Source organism: Hipposideros armiger, unplaced genomic scaffold (assembly GCF_001890085.2).
Source record: "Hipposideros armiger isolate ML-2016 unplaced genomic scaffold, ASM189008v1 scaffold_1237, whole genome shotgun sequence".
In the NCBI taxonomy this organism is placed as follows: domain Eukaryota; kingdom Metazoa; phylum Chordata; class Mammalia; order Chiroptera; family Hipposideridae; genus Hipposideros; species Hipposideros armiger.
Genome location: NW_017732587.1, coordinates 219,955 through 242,915, shown reverse-complemented (window position 1 = coordinate 242,915; position 22,961 = coordinate 219,955). Strand labels below are relative to the sequence as shown.

Below are 22,961 nucleotides of genomic sequence, written 5' to 3'. Positions count from 1 at the left end.
TCCCAAGCCAGTTCTTAACCATTGTGCCACTCAGCCGGCCCAGGAATAATGCATGCCCAGGAATGCATTATTATTTGTAGCCTGTTTCACACCTTTTGGAAATCAGAATTGGTTACTCAGTGTCTCATTTCTTAACCATCAGGTCAGGGATGAAAGGAATATGCTTAAGGTTGTTACTCGAATTCATCGAGTGGTGGTGATCCTTAAACTCCTGGTCGAGCAGTTTTCCGTTTTGGAAACAATGACCCCTTTGGACTTCAATGACTTCAGGTATGCACCTTTTGCTTTGTGATAATGCAGTGGGGTTTACCTTCTCACTCTGGTCGGATAAAAGGAATACATGTGTGTTGTGTGACATGAGGAGCCTGTCCTACTGACACATTGTCATTATCAGCACTTGGACTCTTAATCACACAGTATTTGAGAAGTTATTAAAAACATTTCATCACTCACTTTCGCATATAAACATGATATGATCAATTGATTTCAATTCATTGTTGTGTCCTTGTATCCCCCCAAAATTTTAGACAACGTATTGAAATGGGTAAAATGACTGATATAGCACGTATAACTAAATTTTTAAAAAATTAAAAGCTGATCACATATATGGTTGACGGAAAGAGAACTGACTCTGGGTGAACACACAATATAATATATAGATGATGTATTACAGAATTGTACATTTGAAATCTATGTAACTTTGCTAACAAACGTCACCCTAATAAACTTTAATTAAAAAAAAGAAAAGAAATATTTAAAAAATTTAAAAGCTAGAAATAAAAACAAAACAAGTGATATACAAAGAAGGATGTCATCAAAAGTGTCAGTATAAGTTATGGATTGAATTGTAAATTTTAGCTCTACATTTCCAGGCATCAAAGCCATATATATATATATATATATATATATATATATAAGTTTTTTCATATTAAATTTGAGAATAAATTTTCTTAGAACATTAAGTGCATTTAATGATGTAATAGGTGGTCTAACATGTTTGACAACCAAAGGAAATGTAGCAGAATTCCTTTGTGGTGGATTTAAAAAATCAAAGTCTTAGTACCAATTAGATGAAGGAAGTTTACAAAGATGTAAGAGTTTGGGTGGTTGTGTAGCGTAGGAGTAATAACATATTTTGGTTGCCTATTTTGTCCTAGTCAATGTCCCTTTCATTTTACTCGTAGTATCTTATTGGTGCTCATAATAATACTAAGTGGTGAGATCAATGATAATATCCCAGAATGTAAGTTTTAGGAGGGATTGAATAATATTTATAATTTATAAAGAACCTTTTTACCACTATTGAAAAAATATTGCTTGATGTCTACCTGTCTATATTTTAGGAAAAAATTTAGAACACACACATACACATATGACATTTTATAAACTATACAAACATTTCAACTTTAAATTGATCGGCAGATATCAACAATGATGATTAAATAACTCATTTTCCTGATTTCAGGAAGGTCAGAACCATAGGTCCAGGCAGTTGTGTGTCTTTGTTCTTAGTGATACCTAGGAGAGTAAAACTGACAATCTCTCACAAGAGAAGAAATCATTGCAATTATTTACAGTGTCAACTCATCTCTTCCTTTCCTTCTCTTTCCTTCCTTCATTTATTTTCAAAGAGAGTACTTATCTCCAGCATCAGGCTTCCAGAGTTTGCAGTTCCGACTATTGGAAAACAAGATGGGTGTCCTTCAGAGCTTGAGAGTCCCTTATAACAGGAGACATTATCGTGATAACTTCAAAGGACAAGATAATGAACTGCTACTTGAGTCTGAGCAGGAAAAAACACTTCTGCAACTAGTGGAGGTACATGCTCAAATACTGCTTCTAAGGTCTAACTCGGTATATCTTGTAAATTCAGCTTCTGTTACATAAGAATTATGAAACTCATATCAAAGTTCAGTCACAGTCATTGTAAATAAGAACAGAAAAAACATTATAAAAATACTAAATGTCCTTTGATAGATGATTGGATAAAGAAGATGTGGCATATATACAGAATGGAATACTCTTCTGCCATAAGAAAAGATGAAATTGTGCCACTTGCAACAACGTGGATGGATCTTGAGATTATTACGCTAAGCGAAATAAGTCAGACAGAAAAAGTCAAGAACCATATGATTTCACTCATATGTGGGATATAAAACCGAAAGCAACAAAGGAACGAGACAAAGAAATATGAAACAAAACTCATAGACACAGACACTAGTTGAGTCGTTACCACAGGGTAAGCGGGGAGAAGGATGGTAGAACAGAGCAAAGGGGGTTGAACATATGGTGATGGAAAGAACTGACTCTGGGTGGGGAGCACACAATGTGATATCTAGATGATGTATCACAGAATTGTACACTTGAAAACTATGTAACTTTACTAATCATTGTCACTCCAATAAATTTTAGTTAAAAAATACTTAAATTCATAAATTCAACTAATTAAGATATTAAGGACTCTTGAGAATTTTAGAAATATTTATATAAGCAATTAAATGTTAATATTTAATAACCTCATTTTATTAAAACAATTCTTTTAAACATCCTTACTAAACAACATTTAATTAGCTGATTTTTAAACTGAGTGTGGTTAATTACCCAATGAGCTTTATTTCTTTGAAATATTTCTTATTTGAATAGTTCCATAAGTTGTTTATTTTTCTCAAACTAAATTACTGAGTATATATACTCTTTAGAATTTTTTCTTGGATATTTTAATTTCCTGTAGACCTATAAATAGTCTTGAGCAGTTATTAATTTGTTTCTTCATAAGTAAATGATTAAATAAATATTACATGGTCTTGATTTCTTTTAGAAGGCTTTTCCTTGGCAAGTTAAACTTTTCTTTCAGTGAATTATACCCACGCATTAGTCCCCTGCGTTATAATCCACATTGTAAATGTGGATTTAGATTAAGATATATAATACCATGTAACAGTTTATAAAGATAGGGAAAGAAAGAATCACAAAGCTAATTTCAAACCAAAAATAGGTTAAATAATGCACAGAGATGTATGAATTAGGTTTTATTTCTAGATTAAAAAGTCTTGTGGGATCTTAAAATAATTGAGTAGTTGATTTCAAAGTTGCTAATGTATACCATAATCCTGTATTTAGACGAGATCATATATTATACATGTCATAATTCCTTCAGATCTTAAGACATAAAGTGTTTTGAGAATAAACCAGAGACTTCATTATAACAACATTTAGATATGTTCATAGATATGTGGAATAAAATTGGAATTTATGTAATAATATATCTCTTAATAAAGAGTAAACATTAGTAATATGATTGCCTTAAAGATTAAGAGATGACATATAATATATTGTTATTTTTTAAATGAATAAATTGAAGAGAAAAATAACATATTTAAACAAAAAACTTATTACATGTTTCTCAAAACCATGAACATTTTCTGTTTCATTTTTCATAAATGTTAGTTACAATGTATTTTACATATTTAAAATTTTACAATATATTCACTTAAAAATAACATTTATTTAAGGCATGGCTGGAGAGAACACCAGGTTTAGAGCCACATGGATTTAACTTCTGGGAAAAGTTTGAAAAAAATATTGTCAAAGGCCTGGAAGAAGAATTCAAAATAATTCAGGTATTTATGATGCCATAGTAAACATAAGTTTACTACAGAAGAAGCATTGGGAATTTTGTTTAACAATTCTCCATTTTTCTCTTTAACTTTCATTGTTCTTATGTTCTTTTTCTTTCACAAATGTATTTGCTTGGCATATATTACAATTGATTTAATTTTATTTATGTACAATAGAAATTAAATCAAGGATTTCATTGTAGGCAAGATTTTATCCTTGATGAATAGATGAGATTAATATACCTTTTTTCATTTCTATTGAAAAATTCAGATTATGACCAATTCTAAACAGAAGTAGGCTCACAAATGACCAACCAAATATATTTAACCATAGAATTTTCCTTTGGCTCTTATATATTTGCTGGGTTCTTCCTGTTAGTTCTCAGACAATGCTTCTCACTTAAAAAACATACTGTTGATTCCTCATTTCCTTCAAATTACAGGCCCCCCTCATCCTCTTTTCATGATTTCTTGATGAGTTATTTCAATTTTATGTCTTGAGATGCTGTATCAGCTAGTGCTTAAAGCAAGGACTTTGAAGTCATAGTGCATGGGTTCAAGTCCCACCTCCACTTCCACTTCTTAACTGTGTGACATTGAACCTCTGCTACTTATCCCCTTGCTTCACTTTCATCATTGGTAAAGTAGAAAATAAGAGTATCTACCTCATACAATTGTTATGAGCATTAAATTAGGTTAATATTCATGAAGTATTTAGAACAGTGGTTACAGTATAATTATTTATTTCCCATCTAATCTTTAACTCCATCCAGCCAGTTTTCTTCTCCCATCATTCACAAATGGCCTCCATTTAAATAAATCCAATGACCATTTTTTTATCTTCACATTACTTGGGTTAACAGCGGCATTCAATACTACTTATTATTTCTTGAACATCACTCCACCCCTTGGATTTGGTACACAACAGTGTGTCTTCATCTAATTCTCTGGCCCTTATTTCTCTACCTCATTTACTGGCTCATTTTTGTCTCTCAGACCAATAAATGATGGGATTTTCTAATGCACTGGCTTTGTATCCTTCTGCTGTACTGGTTCACTAGATGAACTCATGTATACCCACTGCTGCAATATCTACTTATACAGCAAGAATTCTCAAACATTTACCTCTAGCATAGATATCTCCTTAAATTTTAGATCATATATTAAACACCTTAATTTATATTCCCTACTGGTCCTCTCAAAGACACACTAATAAAATTAAACTTAAATAATTTTCCCTTCTATCCATTCTTGTGTCAACTTGATCTTCTTCAAGTTTTCCTCCCATAAACCACTTAGTTTGTCAGGTCAAACATGTACAATTTGTCCTTGGCAATTCCGTCTTCCTCAAATACTTATTCAAGCTATCACCAAATGGTACTAAGTTAACTTTCAAAATAGCTCCCAAATATTTCTCTTTAATCTACCACCACCAATCAAGCATAAACTGCCATTGTTTTTACCTGGACTAAAGTAGTGTTCTCCCAGCTATTTTACAAGTCTCCCTAATAAGGCTTCATTCCTATTTATTCTCCTCACTGTAGTTTGAGCAATCTTTTCAAAATGTAAATCTGACCACATTTTGCTTTTCCATAAAACCCTTTGATGTCTCCCCATTGTTTTCAGGGTAACAGTGAAAATCTTTAACATAATCTTCAAGGCATTTCATAATCTCTTGTGGTTGAACCGCACTGAATTTTTTTTAAGCTAAATTTAGTTCTTTGAATTTACAGCCACAGAGTCTTTTGATGGGTATTCTCTAGGCTTGCAATGTTCTTCTCTAGGTAATTCCTTTTCATTCTTCAGGTCTTGACCCAAGGAAAAGTTCTTCAGGAAGGTCTTTCTTGATCTACTTACTACTATAAGTTATTATGGCACTAAACTGCTCTTGTATACCATTGTATGGTATGTAGTGGTTGCAATTAATGCTCAGGTGGTTATTTGTTTAATGTCTTCTTCTCACTGAATAATTTTTGCTCACAATTTTACCTCTATCATTTTAGCATGACATTTGCTGAAGAAATGAATAATTAATTGGCAGTAATATGCATACAAGTTGTTTTTTTTCTTTTTTTTTTTTTTTTAACTGAGCCATCCTGCTACCTGTTGGCAGCTCAGCTCGGGCCAGGCCTCAAACCGCTGTTGCTCAGAGCTCACACTCTTGAGCGAGCTCTTAACCAACTGAGCCACTGGACCAGCCCAGGATACAAGTTCTTACCACACAATGTGGTTCTTTTGAGGAATTGAAGATAATTGGATTAACTAATTTTGTTCCAGCTTAATTAATTGAGTTGTAAATAGAGCAATAAGAAGAACAATAAGAACTTCTTTAAATGAATCAATAGATATCAAATGAATAAAAATATAAGGGTGAAATATATGTAAGAAATTATATTTACAGAACACAATACTGAATATAGAACTCCAATAGAGTTAATATTTTTCCTGACCAGGACTTCTTAACTTTTCCTAAGTGGAATTACTTTAATTCCTGTGTTATATAGTTTCTATCAAAAAGTAGATCATTGTTGATCATTTATATCCAGTTATGCCCACCTGAGTCAATTTCTCATGATATTTATGAAGAGAATATTTTAGATTAACATATCACTTAAAATGAAATAAAAGGATAGAGTGTAAGGAAGATGCCTTCTCATAAGCCATAATTTCCATGTTGTAATATATTCCAAGTACACCCTTTCTGCACCTTGTAACTCTTCGTATCAAAAGCAGTGTTTTCTAAAATGAGAATCTATTCTCTCTCATGGGAATATTAATGCAGTATTTTCTCCAAAGGCTAAGGAAGAGTCAGAGTACAAAGAGGAACAAATGGCTGAATTTCAGAAACAAAAAGATTTGTTACTCTCCTTATTTGATGAGAAGCGTCATGAGCATCTCCTTTATAAAGGTAGGTCATTTTATTCTGAGGATCATTTCCCTGCCGAGTACTACTGTGAAGTCAAAAGATCAAACCTAAAATAAAAATTGATATTCCACTCATAGAAACAAGAATTGGGTTAATGTTATTATGATAACCCTACATTCACAGGTTTAAATGCCTAGCTTATCTCCAAGAAGTTGCTAGAAAATTTCAGAATGTGTGAGATGTGAGGGATACCAAGATACATGGAATGTGGCTTCCCAAATAGTTCACAGACTAATAGGAACAGCAATGAAGACAATTGTGTTAATTATAAACGCTACAGTGGCAATAGGAGAGGGAAGGGATAACTGCATTGTAAGGGTGAGGGTGGCTTGCCCAAGGACATGAGCTTCCCAAGCAGAACAGGAAAGGCACACATTTAGATCTCTGCCATAATTAATATCGAGCTGTTATTTTCTGAAATTAATCGAACAGTACAATCAACACCTTTATTATTTAACTCTTTTCTTTTATCTGTTTGAAACTCATGTTTTTCTTTGGAACTTTTATTATAAAGTACCTATAAATCTTGTAAATAAGCAGAATAGAAGTGAAAATTGATTTTTATAATACAAATATAAGGCCTAGCTGTATATGAAGTTAGTATAAATTTCTATAAGCTTAAAGGTTGTTATACTTAGATTTTTATAAAACCTCAATAAAGAATAGCAAAATCTTGTTTTCCTACAGATGGAACAAAGCCTTTTGTTAGAGCATATGTATGAGATTTTATATAATGTTTTGCCCCTTTAAGCCAAGTGATTTTAAGTAATTTAAATAATTTTAAGTGAATTAGCGAAAGTACTTTCAAATGAAACTTGGAATGAGTCTTGTTTAACTTTTTAAAAAGTAAGTCATCATACCATTTTACTTGAAAAATACATCCTATCATGAAAGTTAAGTATTTCCTATATCAGTTTTCCTAATATTATATTTAAAGGGTTTGAGAATTTTAAATACATACATATTTTAGTTTGCCATTTAAAATCCAATACTAATGTTTTATATGATAGTTTTCCAATTTCAAGCTAAGGTATAAAAATGTTAAACTAAACTTACATTGTTTTCTAAAAACATATAACACTTAATTATTTAAGGTGATGGTGCCAAATTAATGTGTCTTCCCTAAATGACCTATTAAATTAAAACTTGCTATGTATCTTGCAGGTGAAAGACGACTGTCATACAAAGCACTTCAGGGGGCCTTGATGATATATTTTTACAGGTAAAAACAAATTAAGAGAAGAAGCAGAGTTAAAACTGAGGATTGGATATAGATAATATACCAAGTATAAAACTTATAAATTGCAATCAAAGTTTTAATAAATTATTTAGTTTTGGGGGAAATCTTAGAAAATAACTAATTGTAAGGTTTCATGAAATTTTCTTTCTTTTAAATAGTAAGAGTATAACCTTATCTCTGTAGTTGGTTAGAAAAAAAACCAAACAAATCAAATATTCTTTTCATTAAATTCTATTATGTGACATTAAGTGTCCTAAAGAGCCAAAGTTTAATCTGCATCAGAAATTCAGTAATGAAATGTGTTCTGTCATTAAACAATGTTGCAGAGTTATTCCTGTTTTATAAATGAAAAAAGAATGGATAAAGTGAAAACACCTTATAAACTGTTGTTCTACTTATTCAGCAATTTCAAGTAAAATTGTCTTCACTGTTTAATTCATTGAGGTGTCCATTAAGTATCCATGTTCTCCTGCTTCTTATGTATGGAGGTTTCACTTATCATGTTTCATGAACTAAATGAGTCAGAACAATGGATAAACACACTAGCAAAAATACCCGTTTAATGGATATCCTAGTTACTTGTAATTTTTAATCTTTTCAAATCTGTGTCTTTAGAATGGCAAGATAAACAAAATCTTTTCTTGTCCTAAACTCTTACTAAATGCATGCCACTCGAGCTTATGTATCCTAAGCAGAAAAGGTACTGAGAGTTGAAGGATTAGATGAAGAAAGGATATACATACATACATGCATACATACATATGTATCTATCTATCTATCTATCTATCTATCTATCTATCTATATATATATATAGAGAGAGAGAGAGAAAGAGAAGCAACAAAAAACAGTCTTTGATTTTCTGTTTTAATATCTGCTTGGAAGAAGGTTTTGACTAATATTAGCTGGGAAATCTGAGATTTGTGTATATGTCTGCCTTTTAATGAGAGTCAATGTTAGGTGTGATTCTGGCTGGTTACTTCATGTATATTGCATGGAATATTCTAGACTCCTCAATGCTGCAAATTGAGTGGTAGTATCTTCATTTCTGAGTCAAAGAAACTAAGACTGAGAGAATAATTCAAAGATGTCACTGCTCCTAAGAGGCGAAGTTAGCAATTGTTTCCAGGCCAACAGATGCTAGAACTCATGCTCTTCCTAACACTGCGGTTGCTTGAACAGATTCCTTACTCTTACTTCTCCTTTAGGGAAGAACCCAGATTCCAGGTTCCTTTCCAGTTGCTAACTTCTCTTATGAACATAGACACACTCATGACCAAATGGAGATGTAAGTTACCTACTCCTCACCTTGACCTCCATAATTCTTCACCCCACATCCTGTTCCTTTATCCTTTTATCCTTCTGTCTGCCCGCATTCCTGCTCTCTCTTTTCTTCCCTCTTTTGTGTGTAAGTTGCTTTTAAAGAAAGAAAAATCAGCTTGACAATTACTCTCTCCCAGGGTCTATTTATCCAGTATATACAACAGACACAGTGCCTAGAACCCACAGTAACTTTGGGGGCCCATTAAAATGTTTTAGTTGATAATCAGAAGGAAAATATAAATTTTAGGTCAAAGGAAATATGTTAAGATATAATAGTAATTTATTCATCTTTATGCCAATACAATTTTAAAATATAATTTAAAAAAAAAAATATATATATATATATATATATATATATATATATATATATATTTAAATGGAGGAAAAGACCCATTAAGGCAAAATGACCAGAGCTCATGAAAGTCGTAATGTAGCCCTGCTCACCCTCTGGTGTTTGGAGGCCAAATGTAAATATGGATGGAATCACATGTACATAGCCTGAACCGAGTGGGATGCCAGGCAACCTGCTGGTCTCATGTGGCTGTCACACGTGAACCTTCCATATGGCTAAGTGATAAGATGTGAGCCTTTTCTCAGAAGCAATAATCATTACCAACCCCTTGTTTTTAGAACATTGTGAAACTAATGGCAGAAAAATATCTATGGAGTTAATCTGTGTGTTTGCTTAGATAACCACGTGTGCCTGGTGCACAGGATGCTTGGCAGCAAAGCTGGCACCGGTGGGTCCTCAGGCTACCAGTACCTGCGCTCAACAGTGAGGTAAGATGGGGGGAAGTCACCTTCTTATCCTGGTGGAAGTCAGCAAGTCTTTATTTCTCCGTATATACGAGCACGTGCATTATCTAGGAAAAGTCATTACTATTTGCTCCCATCTGACTGCTGACAACACATTTGTAGTTAGATTAAGATATTCCTATTAGAACATTTGGAAGTCATTGTAAAAATCCCTTGTTCTGGAAATTCATCATTTTGATCCTATGGTGAAAGGGGCATGGTACCAATGGCTGCATGACATGTGAAGACATGAAGGAGTTATTCTAGGTAGCAAAAATTCAACTGATTCTGACTCAAGTTTGGACTAGACCAAAACAGTCATCATAAAGTCCACTAATGTCCTCTTGGCGAGATGACACAGATAAAAAAATGGTTTCTCGTTTCCTGATATGACTCTATTTTGTAGTATAAAAACTAGTTCCATCTACTCCAGGAGAGCCCTCTTCATATTTTTACGAGAAAAATGTCATCATTTATTGAGCACTTAAAACATGGTAGAGAGATTTCTAGGACATTTGTGTTCTTATTTAATATTCACAGCATTACATACAGGTAGATGAATATATAGAGAGATACATCTGAAAACTGGGAAACTTACAAGGCCTCTTGGGAAAGGTGAATCAGCTCAAAATATGCTAGATATTCACATTTAGTCTCCGAAATTCTTCACAGTACATTTCCATCCCTACTCTTACCACCAGATTCATTAAATTATAAAGTGCACAGATTCAGTTTTTTATCATTTTTATATTTTTACTTTCCCTGGGAAGAAACCCTAGATTGAACGATTTAGAAAATTCATTGGTTTGGATTTTCAGAATCATTACATATTTTCTTTTTCCCGGGAATAAATTCTGTTAAGCATGAAAGAGTAAATGATTGTACCAAATAAGCACACACATCAACGGGTGGTGGGAATAATTCACACTAATAGCATTTCTAGTGTGTCATTATCTCATCAAATCTTCACAAAGGCCTGGACAGAGGAATGGATTGTAGTTTTTACTTTACAGAGTTAGAAACGAAGACACTGAGGTTTAGACGACTAATCCAAGATCACACGAGTTGCAAATGACAGAACAGGATTTGAACCCAAATTTGACTTCAAAGGCAAATACTCTTCTGCTATAAAACTGCAACAGTTAAGATAGCTGACAAACACAAAAGCAACTTTAAGTGTTAAAACCACTCTTACAGGCATTTATTATGAATCTAAGATGGCATTTCGATTTATTAATCCATTCATGTCAGTTACCTGGCAGCTATTTGCAAGTGGGAAATATTTTCTAACGAACAACTAAAAACTCTGCATGCTTTAAATTTATTCTTTTGCATACTGTCCTTTAAAATTCAGAAACAAAAACATACCCTTCCTTATCTTTATGAAGGTAGCATGACAATAAGATTCTAGTTTTGAATGTGAAGCAGCCTGGACAGAATCAATGAAACACTGTTAATAATACTGTTATTTAGGCATGAACTTGGGATACAGAATAAAAATGAGGCAATGTCAATATTAATACTACTTACTAAAATATATATCACAACATGCAATGTCTAATGTTAAATACTAATTATTTATGGCAAAATATCATTACCTGAGAAATAAAATTTCATAGAAAATTTTTAAATCTTTCATGTCAATAAATCTAAAACATCTGTATATGTGTGTTTTTCCAGTGACAGGTACAAGGTATTTGTAGATTTATTTAATCTTTCGACATACCTGGTTCCCCGACACTGGATACCAAAGATGAACCCAATTATCCATAAATTCCTTTACACGGCTGAATACTGTGACAGCTCTTACTTCAGCAGTGAAGAATCAGATTAAAATCATCTTCAAAAATCTGTGAAGACCACTGATTTCTCTGCGTTTTTTTCCCTATGGATTTTCATAAATACACAAAGAGGTCCTAATGTAATATATGTATATACATAGTTAAGCGCTACAGGGCTCTGATTCAATCCTGGACATAATTTTACTTCATTTATTGTGATGATATAAGATTAAGCATTTTTGTGATGATATTGAAACATTTAAAAATTAATTCAGGAGGGCCGGCCGAGTGGCTCAGCTCTGAGCCAACAGGATTGCAGGATCAAGTCCCGGCCCTCTAGCTGAGCTGCCGCTGAGCTGCCAACAGGTGGCAGACTGGCTCAGCTAAAAAAAAAGGAAAAAAAAAAAAGAAAATTCAGTTAAACTGTAATATTGTACATAGGGTGTTTTGCTATAAAGAAAATTAATGTTCCCTGATACTTACCTTCATGTAAACATTTAACATAAACATTATTTCATTGTTTCATACTTTATACACTTGTAAACTTCAGCTATTTAAAATATTTTATGCAATAAAAATGTGTCATTCTGTACAAAGATTTACTCAATCCAATTTTTTTTTAAGTAATAAACATTTGTCTTTCTGCAATATATTGTTGTGGTAACATGGCATGCATTTGTTAGGACTTTTGGTGACTAATGACAGAAATCTATGTGAAGCTTGCTTAAAGAGGATTTACTGGACAATTACTCCACTCATTTGAAGAACTGCGGAGGAACCTGGGGAACTCTTAGGGACACGGGGATGGGTCCAGTTCCTGGAGTATTATGTTCCTGGCCCACTTTGAGGATTCTGTGTGTCTCACCTCTTCTCTGTAGGTGTTGGCTTTATTCTTCCCTGATGGAGACCCACTCCTCCTGCAGGCTAGGTCCCAGTGTTTAGCACCTCTGGACTCAGAGGGCAAAGGCACTCGTCCCAGCTCCAATGCTTGTGGGCCGGGAGATAGAGTCAGCTCTCATACACAGCAGGGTTGAGGTAGGAATGAGTAAATAGTTCCCTCAAGTGGAGAATGTTCCTTCCAGAGGAAAGGAGAAGTAAACAGACTACACAATGACCCAGTTCATTTCTAGTAAGAACTATCAGACTAAGAGTTCAGCTCAGACGTGAGTTTTATTCTTTTTCTAGCTTGGCCCGGATATTGCCAATAGTTAAATTTGTGCTACGAGAGGAGTACAAAATATTATCCAAGGAATTTAAAATGTATGTACATCAACTTTGACCTAGAGATCTAGAGCAAGCAGCAAGTTCTTAATGGAAATGAACTATTTGGCCTCAATTACAAGTTTTTTCTTATAAAGATCATATTGTCCAGTTTGTCTGTAAATCACACAGAATTGCTTTTGCCTACATGGCTTTTGTGTGTTTGCGTGTGTGTGTGCACATGTACACAGTACCTGGTGCTCGTGAAGCTGGGAGAATACAGAGACATGGAGCATGGTGGCTAAAAGCACTAGCTCTGAAATCAGCACAGTCTGGCTGACTTATTAACTATTTACTTTGGTACAAACAGCAATTTAAGCCCCAGTTTCCTATCTATATAATGGGAATAAAATATTTATCTCATAATCTTTGCTTTTCTCATAAAATAATGAAAACGTATGTTAAAAGATGTTCTGCCACCAAGATGCCTTGGAATCTTGGAATAAATGCTATCTGTCAAAGTTTATTCCTTTAACAGACTAAATGATTTGATTCAGTTCTTTTAATCTATATTTCTTGGTGTTACAAAGCTACCTAGTTGTAAGCATTTTTTTCAAAGGATGTATCAGTAACTCTCACAGTACATGTCAAAACAATTGATAATGCCAGCATCTACCCTTGCCCCAATTCAAACTTGCTTGTAGTGCTGATGATACTCTAAATAATAACTCTTAAATGGATCACAAAGTCACTATAAGGTTGCCTAATTTAGTATGCACTTTGAGGTCTTTATAAAATCACACCCAGGAACCTTGATGATTTTCATTATGACTCCTAATTATTATGTGAAGATTTCGTTGCTTTTGTCTTAGCCTTACTGGGTGAACTTCAAGTAGTTTGTGATGGCTGGAGCACAGCACATGTATGTGTAGAGCAGCAGAGATTGAGCTGAGAAGGTAGAAAAGGGCTTCTCTGTGGGAACTCATTTAAAAGAGTTGGCATGTCATCTTTTAGGCATCGGGGGTCCCTCAATGACTTAAAATGGAGGAATAGTAGGATTATAATGACATCCATCAGAATCACCTGGAGGGTTTATTAAAACAAAGTGTTTTACAAATCCTCAGGTAGCTTCTGGTCTGGGGTCATTCTTTGAGAACCCCTGGATTAAGAAACATGGGTTTTATTGGGTGGACTGAATAGTGGAGCTAGATACTAAAGAAACATGCATGTGGGAAGGGCCTGCAGAAATGGAGAGGCAGGTGACTAGGTAATTGGTTAGTAAAATACAGTTGACCTGATTAAATATCTACAATTTTACTGATTGGTTGATTATATAATGCTGATGCTGTTAACAGTAGACTCTAGAAGATGCAGGTTTTTTTTGTGTGTTTTTGAGGGGAATTGGAAAGATGATGCATGGTGTTTTGGAGACATTGAGGTTAAGGTGTCTATGGAGAAAACCAAAAATTAAATATATGGATTTGGAAGCGAGCAAACTCTTGTGTGAATGTAAAGCATGTTAACACGGTGTTCACAAAATATAAGCCATACACTTACGGACAGAGTTTTCTTAACTAAAAGTCAAATATAGGTTGTTTTATTACAAATGTCATCAAAATCCAGAGCAGCTGAGAGGTATTAATCATGTTGTAATTTTAAAAATTCTTTAACATTTGAAAAAGAGTATCAGAAAAGCATTTACATTATATAGAAATCAGTAATCAAACACAAACAGATTTCCATTTTGGCATACTTAGATAATTAGAATATTAATTAAAATATCAATGTAGGTCTTCCTGGAACATTTGTCAATCTGAGTCAACACATATTCTTTGGAGATTGGTTCTGGTTGGTGTAAGAAAAAGAAATACAACGTTTCATTTTTTATTTTCTTTTTTCTAATAAAGGGGATGAATAAATAAAGGCCAAAGGGAGAGGACAAATAGGATGTGTTCAATTTTTTTTAGTGGTTGCTGCTACATTTAAAATGTTTGTTATTTTACATTCGAAAGCCACCATGAATTTTAGAGAAGAAATTACTTACATATATAGTAGTTCATATAATTCTCTTATATTAACTCATTTAACGTGGATGTATTTACATTCAATGAGAAGGTGAGCTCTTATGCTCTGAGTTTCTTACACAGCCACACATAATGACTTAGGCAAGAGGGAACATGGGATCAAGAGCGAGGAACCAGGTGGAAGCCAAATGGATACAGAAAAAAACAGAATGGGAGTCTGGGAAACATAAACAGAAAACTGGGAAAATAGAGAGGCTGTTGGGAAACTCACATTCTGGCTGATACCCGAGATTAAAGAAATTGGACTTTGAAACGGGTAGTGCCCACAAATGATGGATGGAAGTGAAAGATGAAAGCTTGATGCTGATAGCTTACACAGAGCAAAATCAATGGTTATACAATAGAAATGAAAAGTAAATATTGAGGCTGCTTAGCCAGGGAAGTCAAACTACCAGAAAAATTTAGGAGTGTCACAGTAAAGAGTAAGAAAGAGACTGGGACAATGCTGCAAAATACATTTTCCCTCAATATAGGGAGGACAAAGTAAGAAATAAAGTCTATTGGAATCCTACTGACAATGAAAATTTCCCAATAATAATATGTCTCTCAGGCAACACTACTTGAGTTTTTGTTATCACACAGTTGCCATACTGGCCATTTAATTTCAAGCTCTTAAAAAAGTGATTTTGTCCTTTTGCTTGCTACTACATAATCTCTCTACTGTTCAAGAGGTAAGCACCATTTGTTGAGGTAAAGCTATTGGTATTCCAAAATCCTTATGAAATTCCACCTCAGGGGGCTGTGAATGTAATTGTGAGAGGCACACATCATTTTAGATGGGCTATTCTTGTACATTTGGGTAAGCTAAAAGGTGATTATATCCCACAAAGGGAAAGAGATTCTTAGCGCCTCTTTAATCCTACCTGAAGTATGACATTAAAAAGAAACAAATAAAAACCACACAAAAACAATAATCAAACAAGGTCAGATAATAGCCTCTTCAAATTGAAGAGACCTACAAATATCTCCTAACCTGATCTTCATCCCAGGGTAGGAAACTATTCCACAGATTTCCTCCCAGGGCATGGTGCTGGTGTTCTTCCAACTGATGTGGCTGTCCAGCTCTCTATGACAAGGGAACATTCTACAACTTATTAGGCCTTAGAACCTTTTGTAGGTGAGTAATGCTGACAATGAAGTACCTTGCTACATTTCATTATGAACCTTCATTTTTGTAGTTGTCTCTTCACCTCATCAATATATCACACAAATACGGCAGAAACAAAATCTGCAATACCTAAGAAAAAAGAAATTATTAGTACGAGTCTATTTCCTATTTATATGCCTTTTAAATAGCAAATTAAAATAATTTTCAGTTGGGTTCAGAAGTTAGCATCTACTAAAAATAATTTAACAGTTATAGCTGTCAGTATAAACACGGAGACTCCAAAAGCAGATATTAGAAGAGATAACTAATATTTTTGTTTCAAGAAATTACAACAAACTCCAATGACTTATGAACTTATTAAGTGAATGTATTGGAAATCCTTATTGTGCTCATATGCATTGCTTAGAGGTGATAAAATAATTGATAGAATTATTTTAAATACCATTTGAAAGTTCAATAATTGAATATATATATAGTCACGGGATGTGGAGTATAGTGTGGGAGTGGAGTCAATGGAATTGTAATAGATATGTATGATATCGAGGGGTGAGGAGTGGGGCGGTGACAAAAAAAGAAAAAAAAAACAAAAAGAAAATTATTGATATACTAGAAACAACTGTATGCCCAACGCATCCACTAATGTGATACAATAGTTGTTATGTTTAGTAAAAAAATAGTCTTATTGAATAACAAAGTTGTGCTTAACAGAAAGTTATATTATATGGCTTCAGGTTTGAGATTAATTAAAGTTAAATAAAATTGGGAAACACACACACACACACACACACACACACAAATTTTTATAGGTTTGGATATAAATTTTAAAATACAGTTTAAAATATAGTAATATGTTGGTTTGCAAGCATAATTCTTTCTGGAAACAAACTACTCATATTGCAAGACATCACTCATTTACCACATTGAAATGTATTAGAAATGTTTGCTCATCTTGCAGAACACTCGCAAACCAAGTTACTCGCAATCCAAGGTTTTATTGTATTTAACTAGCTATTTCAATTTGGTTTGTGGTTAATTAACAAAACCATTTTTTTCTATTAAAGAACATGTTTGTCATTTGCCTCTCAGTTGAGTGTCATGAGTGTTATATAAGAATTTTGCAGGTAACAAGGGACATATTAAATAAGAAACAATCTCAATTCACTTTTAATACGTTTTTATATATTTTGATCCAAAGAAAAAGTGATTCTTGATAAACCTTGAGCAGGTATTATAATACAAAAATTAAGGAAAATTCATGCAGTTATAAAAAGTAAATCTGGAGCTAGGAGGTGTTTTTCGAGAATTTCAGCCTCCTAAATTTAGTGTTTATCTGGTTTTTGAAGTAGTTAACTTTGGTAAATTATTAGTTTATCTTATAATGTTTTGTTTATTATATTTGTTTTTACTATAGTGTTTCTTCCTTTTTAAAGTGTGAACATGTGCAATAGTGTCTCTTTTTAAAACACTATTTTATCAATTGGTTGAAGGATGAAAATTATTACTATAAAAGTGATTTGAGTACATTGGAAGCATACTATGGACTGAACAGGTTTATAATTTTAATATATGTAAAGCATACCCCTTGACATTCAGCCTGAAGTTTTAAACATAAATTCATAACTCACCACAAATATTACCTCCCATTTTAACATAGGCATAGCCATCTACTCCCCACGAACTTCCCCAAGAGTTCCGCACAATCCAATATGGAGTACTTCCTATAAAACATAAAATGGTAACAGACCCTGAAAAACTCATATTTGTCATGAATGTGTGTTTATTTAAAATTTATTTCCTGAATACTGTAGTAGCTCTGAGAAAATGATTAAAACTATAATGGAATGCTCACTTAAACTAGTTAAGTAAACTTGAGCTGTACTTAGTGAATGGAAAATATGTTTTGAATTCATTTCACTTAATACGGGTCCTGCATAACATGAAATGAAACACCCATTTCCAGGGAATTAGGAACAGGGAAAGAAAATAATTTTTAGATGTGTATGATAAAATAATAAGCACTTCTATTTTCCCAACAATTATCTTAAACTTCCCGGTGGAAAATGTACATTATTTAAATTAAGAATTGTCATAATTTTAACAAGGTATCCACCAAAATTGATAGGGAAAACATGGTGGGTTACTTATATCTGGAAGTCTACTGAAAGGTTGTAAAGGTCTTAGGAGGTCTCAGACATAGAAGGACCAAATTTCAGCATTTCAAAGGATGGAGATCACTGGTCATTCAGAGTTTAAGCTGGAAAGTAATCAAGTCTTATCACACTTACCTGTTTTATCAAACCCAGTTATGATAATTGCATGATTTGCTTCTCCGCTAGAGCAATGATGCTGTATGATGCCTCCCAGGTAATCTTGCCAACTCACTGCATCTACTATCCCTACCAAAGGGCCAAAGGTAAAAAGTGCTTTTGCCATTTCGTCTTCTTGGTCACTACCAAAAGAGGAAACATTTGGTTAAGGAGTTTAGTTTGTTAAGGTAAGAATATTTTATAAAAATGACCTCTTTAATCTTTGTATAGTTAGGAGTAGGTGTGGCTGCCATTACAGAAGACCTAAACAATAGAGGCTGAAAGAAATCTGGGAGATTGGCAGTCCAGAACTGCAGTGGGCCTCCCTTTCTAAGACTTTATACTCCCTTCCTTTTACCCTAATGTTTCGTCTTCCTTCCACGATTTTATTTTGTCCTCTTTAAAAATGATTGTATCTAACATACCATACATATTTCCATTTGTTTGTTGCCTATCGCTATAACTAAAATAGTCTTGAGGAAAGGTCAATTAATGGTCCAAGATAGCTGCTAGAGCTCCAGCCTTTTAACAAATATTCCAGACAGCAGGAAGCAGAAGGAGAGAGAAGTCTCCTGTTGCGACTTCCCAGAAGTAACACACACATTGTGTATATACCTGCATGCATGGGTCTCATTGACTAGAATTCAGTCATATGCCTGAATCTAGATTCAAGGAAGACAGGGAACGGAGTTTTGCAGCTGGCTGGCAAAGTATCCAGCTATAATGTGGGGATTCTTTTAATAAAGAAAGTGGGAAGGCTGGTGGCATGGAGATGTCTCTGCCACACCAGGTGAGAATCAAGAGACGGATCAACTTACGTTAGTGAATGTCAAATATAGAAATTATAGGGAAAAATTACCCAAAAGTGACAAATATAATTATATGATAGAACAAATGTTAAGATGCCAGGAGAACTGGTACTATATTGTGAAGACTTCAAAAGACACAGTTATTGCTTTCACACATGAACATCTATTGAAAAAGTTTTACGTTATACAACATTTGGCTTCTTTGATTTTGGACGTATGTGAGTAAACTATTATTTACATTTTGAAAGGTAATCTTTGTGGGTGAAGAACCCTGAAACCAAGTTACTGGTATTTCAGGCCATGAAGATACAGCATTGGGTAGTTTATTGTTGAAGTAAGACGTAGGTGGATTAGTGGTTTGAAAGAGTATCCCTCATCAGCTGGAGATCAGTTTCTATCAAGGGCATATTTTCTCCACAGATGAGGAAAAAACTGAGTAACTAACAGTGAAATTTACTGACATAGAAACTACACATTTATTTTACATATTTATTCATGTTACTTTTTAACTTGAAGATTTGCTTTTGGGGGATCTATAAGCAGTCATTTCTAATTTTTGCTACTGTGATACTAATTGGTATTCATTAAAATTACCGAGACAGGTAAATTTATATCAATTCTTAAAAATTTATATAATTCCTAGGGTGTAGGCTTTGAAGTTCCACATACCAGGGTTTAAATTCCAGCTGTAGCTGGTCATTCTACCTACCTTGCAGAATCAATATAAGAATAAAATTTATAGGTAAAAATTTTGAAGCATGCCTAACACATAAATTATCCTCTTTGCTTATAATAAACATTGTTTCCTTCCCTCATTTCTACGTTATCTAATAAACTAATTTTGCTCAGCCTAGGTTTTAGTGTACAATACATATTTTACTGTATTCAATTAAAAAGTATTTTGTAATCCAAATGTGACAAATATGGTCATCTCTGTATTAATCAGAACACAGCTGTCTCCACCTTTTAAAGATAACAAAGATGTACTGTAAATACATGACATCAAACATCCAGTCATAGGGAAATCATGAAAGAAAGAGAAAGATCAAGGAGGAGAAATATTTTTTAGAGCACAAAGGGTAATTAATACTGTAGGATCAAAGAAACAATTTGGTAATAATCCATGCTTTGAGGCGGGGCTAAAGAAAAGATATCAAAGATATTGGAAACTATGAAATAGGAGGACATGCCATAGGCAAGCAACTAGTCCATTTAGCGCCAGGGCTAATAACATTGTTTTCACTTGTGTTTTAGAAAGGTGTTGGCTTTTAAATAAGTTAAAATATATTCCAAACAGCATCTTCGTTTCCATTATTACCCCAATATAGAACTACTATCAAAACGTACATTGTTGATCTATTATTAAGCCCTGTTCCACGGTCCTACTATTCATTTAACAGATAAGATACAAATCCTAGTCTTTAAAGAATTCTCCCAAATTTTATTGTCATCAAGATTTGGTGATGAAGGTTAAGTCTTATCTGTTACAGACCCTTGATGAGTATGTATTGTAGATTTCCATCTCATCTTTCCTAAAATTCAGTGTGTTACATTGTGTTCCAGTTTTTCGGCCCATGGTTACATGTAGTAGGTTCCTTCCCTTTTTGTTTATTTAAATAATCACGCTCATATCCTAATTTGAGTTCTGACATGTCTTTTCTGATAAGCAAAACATTACATGAAGAAGCCTGGGTATGAACGGTCCTTTTACTTTAAGAATAGATTATGACTCGATGGGTGTTTTAGGTCTTTTGAAGTTCTGTACAAGATTTTCCGGAGTTTTTGGTGGTTAGCTGTGCCCTGGGCTGATGTTGTTGGAGAATACTAAAAATCTAAGAGCTCATGACCTTAAAAATAGAAGTCGAGGGAAAAGTATGAGCTTCAGGGTTGGACAGATAGGGGTTCTAATGTGGCTTTACCAGCTGTGTGACCCTCCCTAGTCTCAGGCACCTAAGACAGAGGTGCCAGGGGCCTGGACCAATGCCTAGTTATGGCAGATGCTGAGGAAGAACCTCCCACATCCTCTGGCCCTTATCACTGACTGCAATCAGCCAGGCTTCCAACCGGGAGACCCCTGAAGCGCTTTGCCTGAGGCCCTTCTCTCTCGGAGAGCCAGGCAGTTAAGCCCACTCCCTCTTCTACCTCAGCTGCATCCTGAACGAATGAATCATGGGGGCTGATTAAAATCAGCTTGGGTCGTTAACTCTGTAATACAAATTTTACCTTGGCCCCGAGAGTTCCAGCTTACCCTCAGAACTAATTTAATAAGGAAACCCGTGTTTTCTCTGTTTTGTCTCATTCCCCTAGTCCCTTACCAGTGCTTCCCACTCGCTTCCTACATATCCCAAATGAATTGATATTCCCTGCTACATCTGGTCTTTAGATTCTCATGTCTCAATGAATGGTAATTCCATTCTTTTAGTCAATCAGGCTAAAAAGCTTGGAGTTATCCCTGACTCTCGTGTTCCTCTCTCCTATATAAAAGTCCTCAATATACCCTGTGGGGCTTTATTCCCTGTGAGGGGTATCATTTTATTACCTCGCATGTCTAAGACCATTCTTCCGCACTCTAAGGTTCTAAGTTTATTACCTAATAAGCTGTCTTCCCTCATCTCTCATTAGTCTACTCCATCTTCTCTCCACTATAGTCACATTAGCTTCCTCGTTGTTCTTTAAATGTGCCAGACATGTGTCTGTCTCAGGGCCTTTGCACTTACAGTTCCTTCTGCTTGGAATAGTATTTCCTCAGCTATCTGCATGGTTAAGTTCTCAGGCTTCTTCAGGTGTTTACTCGCATGTCATCTTCTCAGGGAGCCCCAACCTAGTCATTGTTTCTAAGACTTTATACTCCCCTCCCTTTACCCTGATGTTTTGTCTTCCTCCCATGGTTTTATTTTGTCCTCTTTAGTAATTATTATATCTAACATACCATGCATATTTGCATTTGTTTTGCTTGTTGCCTATCTTTATCTCTATCACTAAAATATAGTCCTGAGGAAAGGTTTTTTTTTCTGTTTTGTTCACTGATGAATGCCCAGAACCTAAAACAGTGTTCAGCAAATATCTGAATGAATGAATCAATTAATGAATGAAATACTAAATCAAAGAAAGGTCTTCTTGTTAACATTATATTATCAGAGAGTTTAATGTTCAGTTTAAACGTAGAGATTTTTATAGGGACCGCTGCCTTTTTACATTTTTTTTTTTTCTAGCTGAGCCATCCTGCCACCTGTTGGCAGCTCAGCGACTGCTCAGCTCGGGCTGACTCGAACCGCTGTTGCTCAGAGCTCAAACTCTTGAGCGAGCTCTTAACCAACTGAGCCACTCAGCCGGCCCAGGGACCGCTGACTTTTTAATCCAAGGGTTGGATAAATCCCTTCAGGCCCAATGCCAGTGACTCCTGCATTTTCTCTCTCTCTCATTCTCCAATTCAGACAAATGTCTATTATTTTGTTTCTTCCTACTGTGTTCAATTTGCTATGCATGACAAGGGATTCCCTGAGTCCCTTTCTTGTGACATTTTGGAAATCTAGTTCCTTCATGTGCACACGCTTCACTTATATCTCAAGGAACTAAGAGCTTCTAGAGCAGCGGTTCTCAACCTTCCTAGTGCCGCGACCCCTTAATGCAGTTCCTCATGTTGTGGTGACCCCCAACCATACAATTATTTTCGTTGCTCCTCTATCACTGTAATTTTGCTACTGTTATGAATCGTAATGTAAATATCTTTTTGTTTTCCGATGGTCTTAGGCGACCCCTGTGAAAGGGTCGTTC

At 34.5% G+C, this 22,961-nt stretch overlaps 2 protein-coding genes across 2 annotated transcripts in view; one reads left to right on the top strand and one right to left on the bottom strand.

Annotated features, from left to right (window-relative positions):
* TDO2 (tryptophan 2,3-dioxygenase) overlaps positions 1–12,278 on the top strand; it is a 17,752-nt gene extending 5,474 nt beyond the window's left edge. Inside the window, exons 5-12 of the mRNA XM_019633070.1 lie at positions 143–270; positions 1,632–1,818; positions 3,513–3,620; positions 6,414–6,525; positions 7,708–7,765; positions 8,990–9,069; positions 9,794–9,884; positions 11,580–12,278. Coding sequence (XP_019488615.1) covers positions 143–270; positions 1,632–1,818; positions 3,513–3,620; positions 6,414–6,525; positions 7,708–7,765; positions 8,990–9,069; positions 9,794–9,884; positions 11,580–11,733 — 918 coding nt within the window. The 3' untranslated portion in view covers positions 11,734–12,278. The remainder of the gene's footprint in view (positions 1–142; positions 271–1,631; positions 1,819–3,512; positions 3,621–6,413; positions 6,526–7,707; positions 7,766–8,989; positions 9,070–9,793; positions 9,885–11,579) is intronic.
* Positions 11,776–22,961, bottom strand: part of CTSO (cathepsin O) — a 21,209-nt gene continuing 10,023 nt past the window's right edge. The window contains exons 6-8 of the mRNA XM_019633072.1: positions 18,358–18,521; positions 17,698–17,790; positions 11,776–16,201 (exon numbers count right to left, since the gene is read on the bottom strand). Coding sequence (XP_019488617.1) covers positions 16,167–16,201; positions 17,698–17,790; positions 18,358–18,521 — 292 coding nt within the window. The 3' untranslated portion in view covers positions 11,776–16,166. The remainder of the gene's footprint in view (positions 16,202–17,697; positions 17,791–18,357; positions 18,522–22,961) is intronic.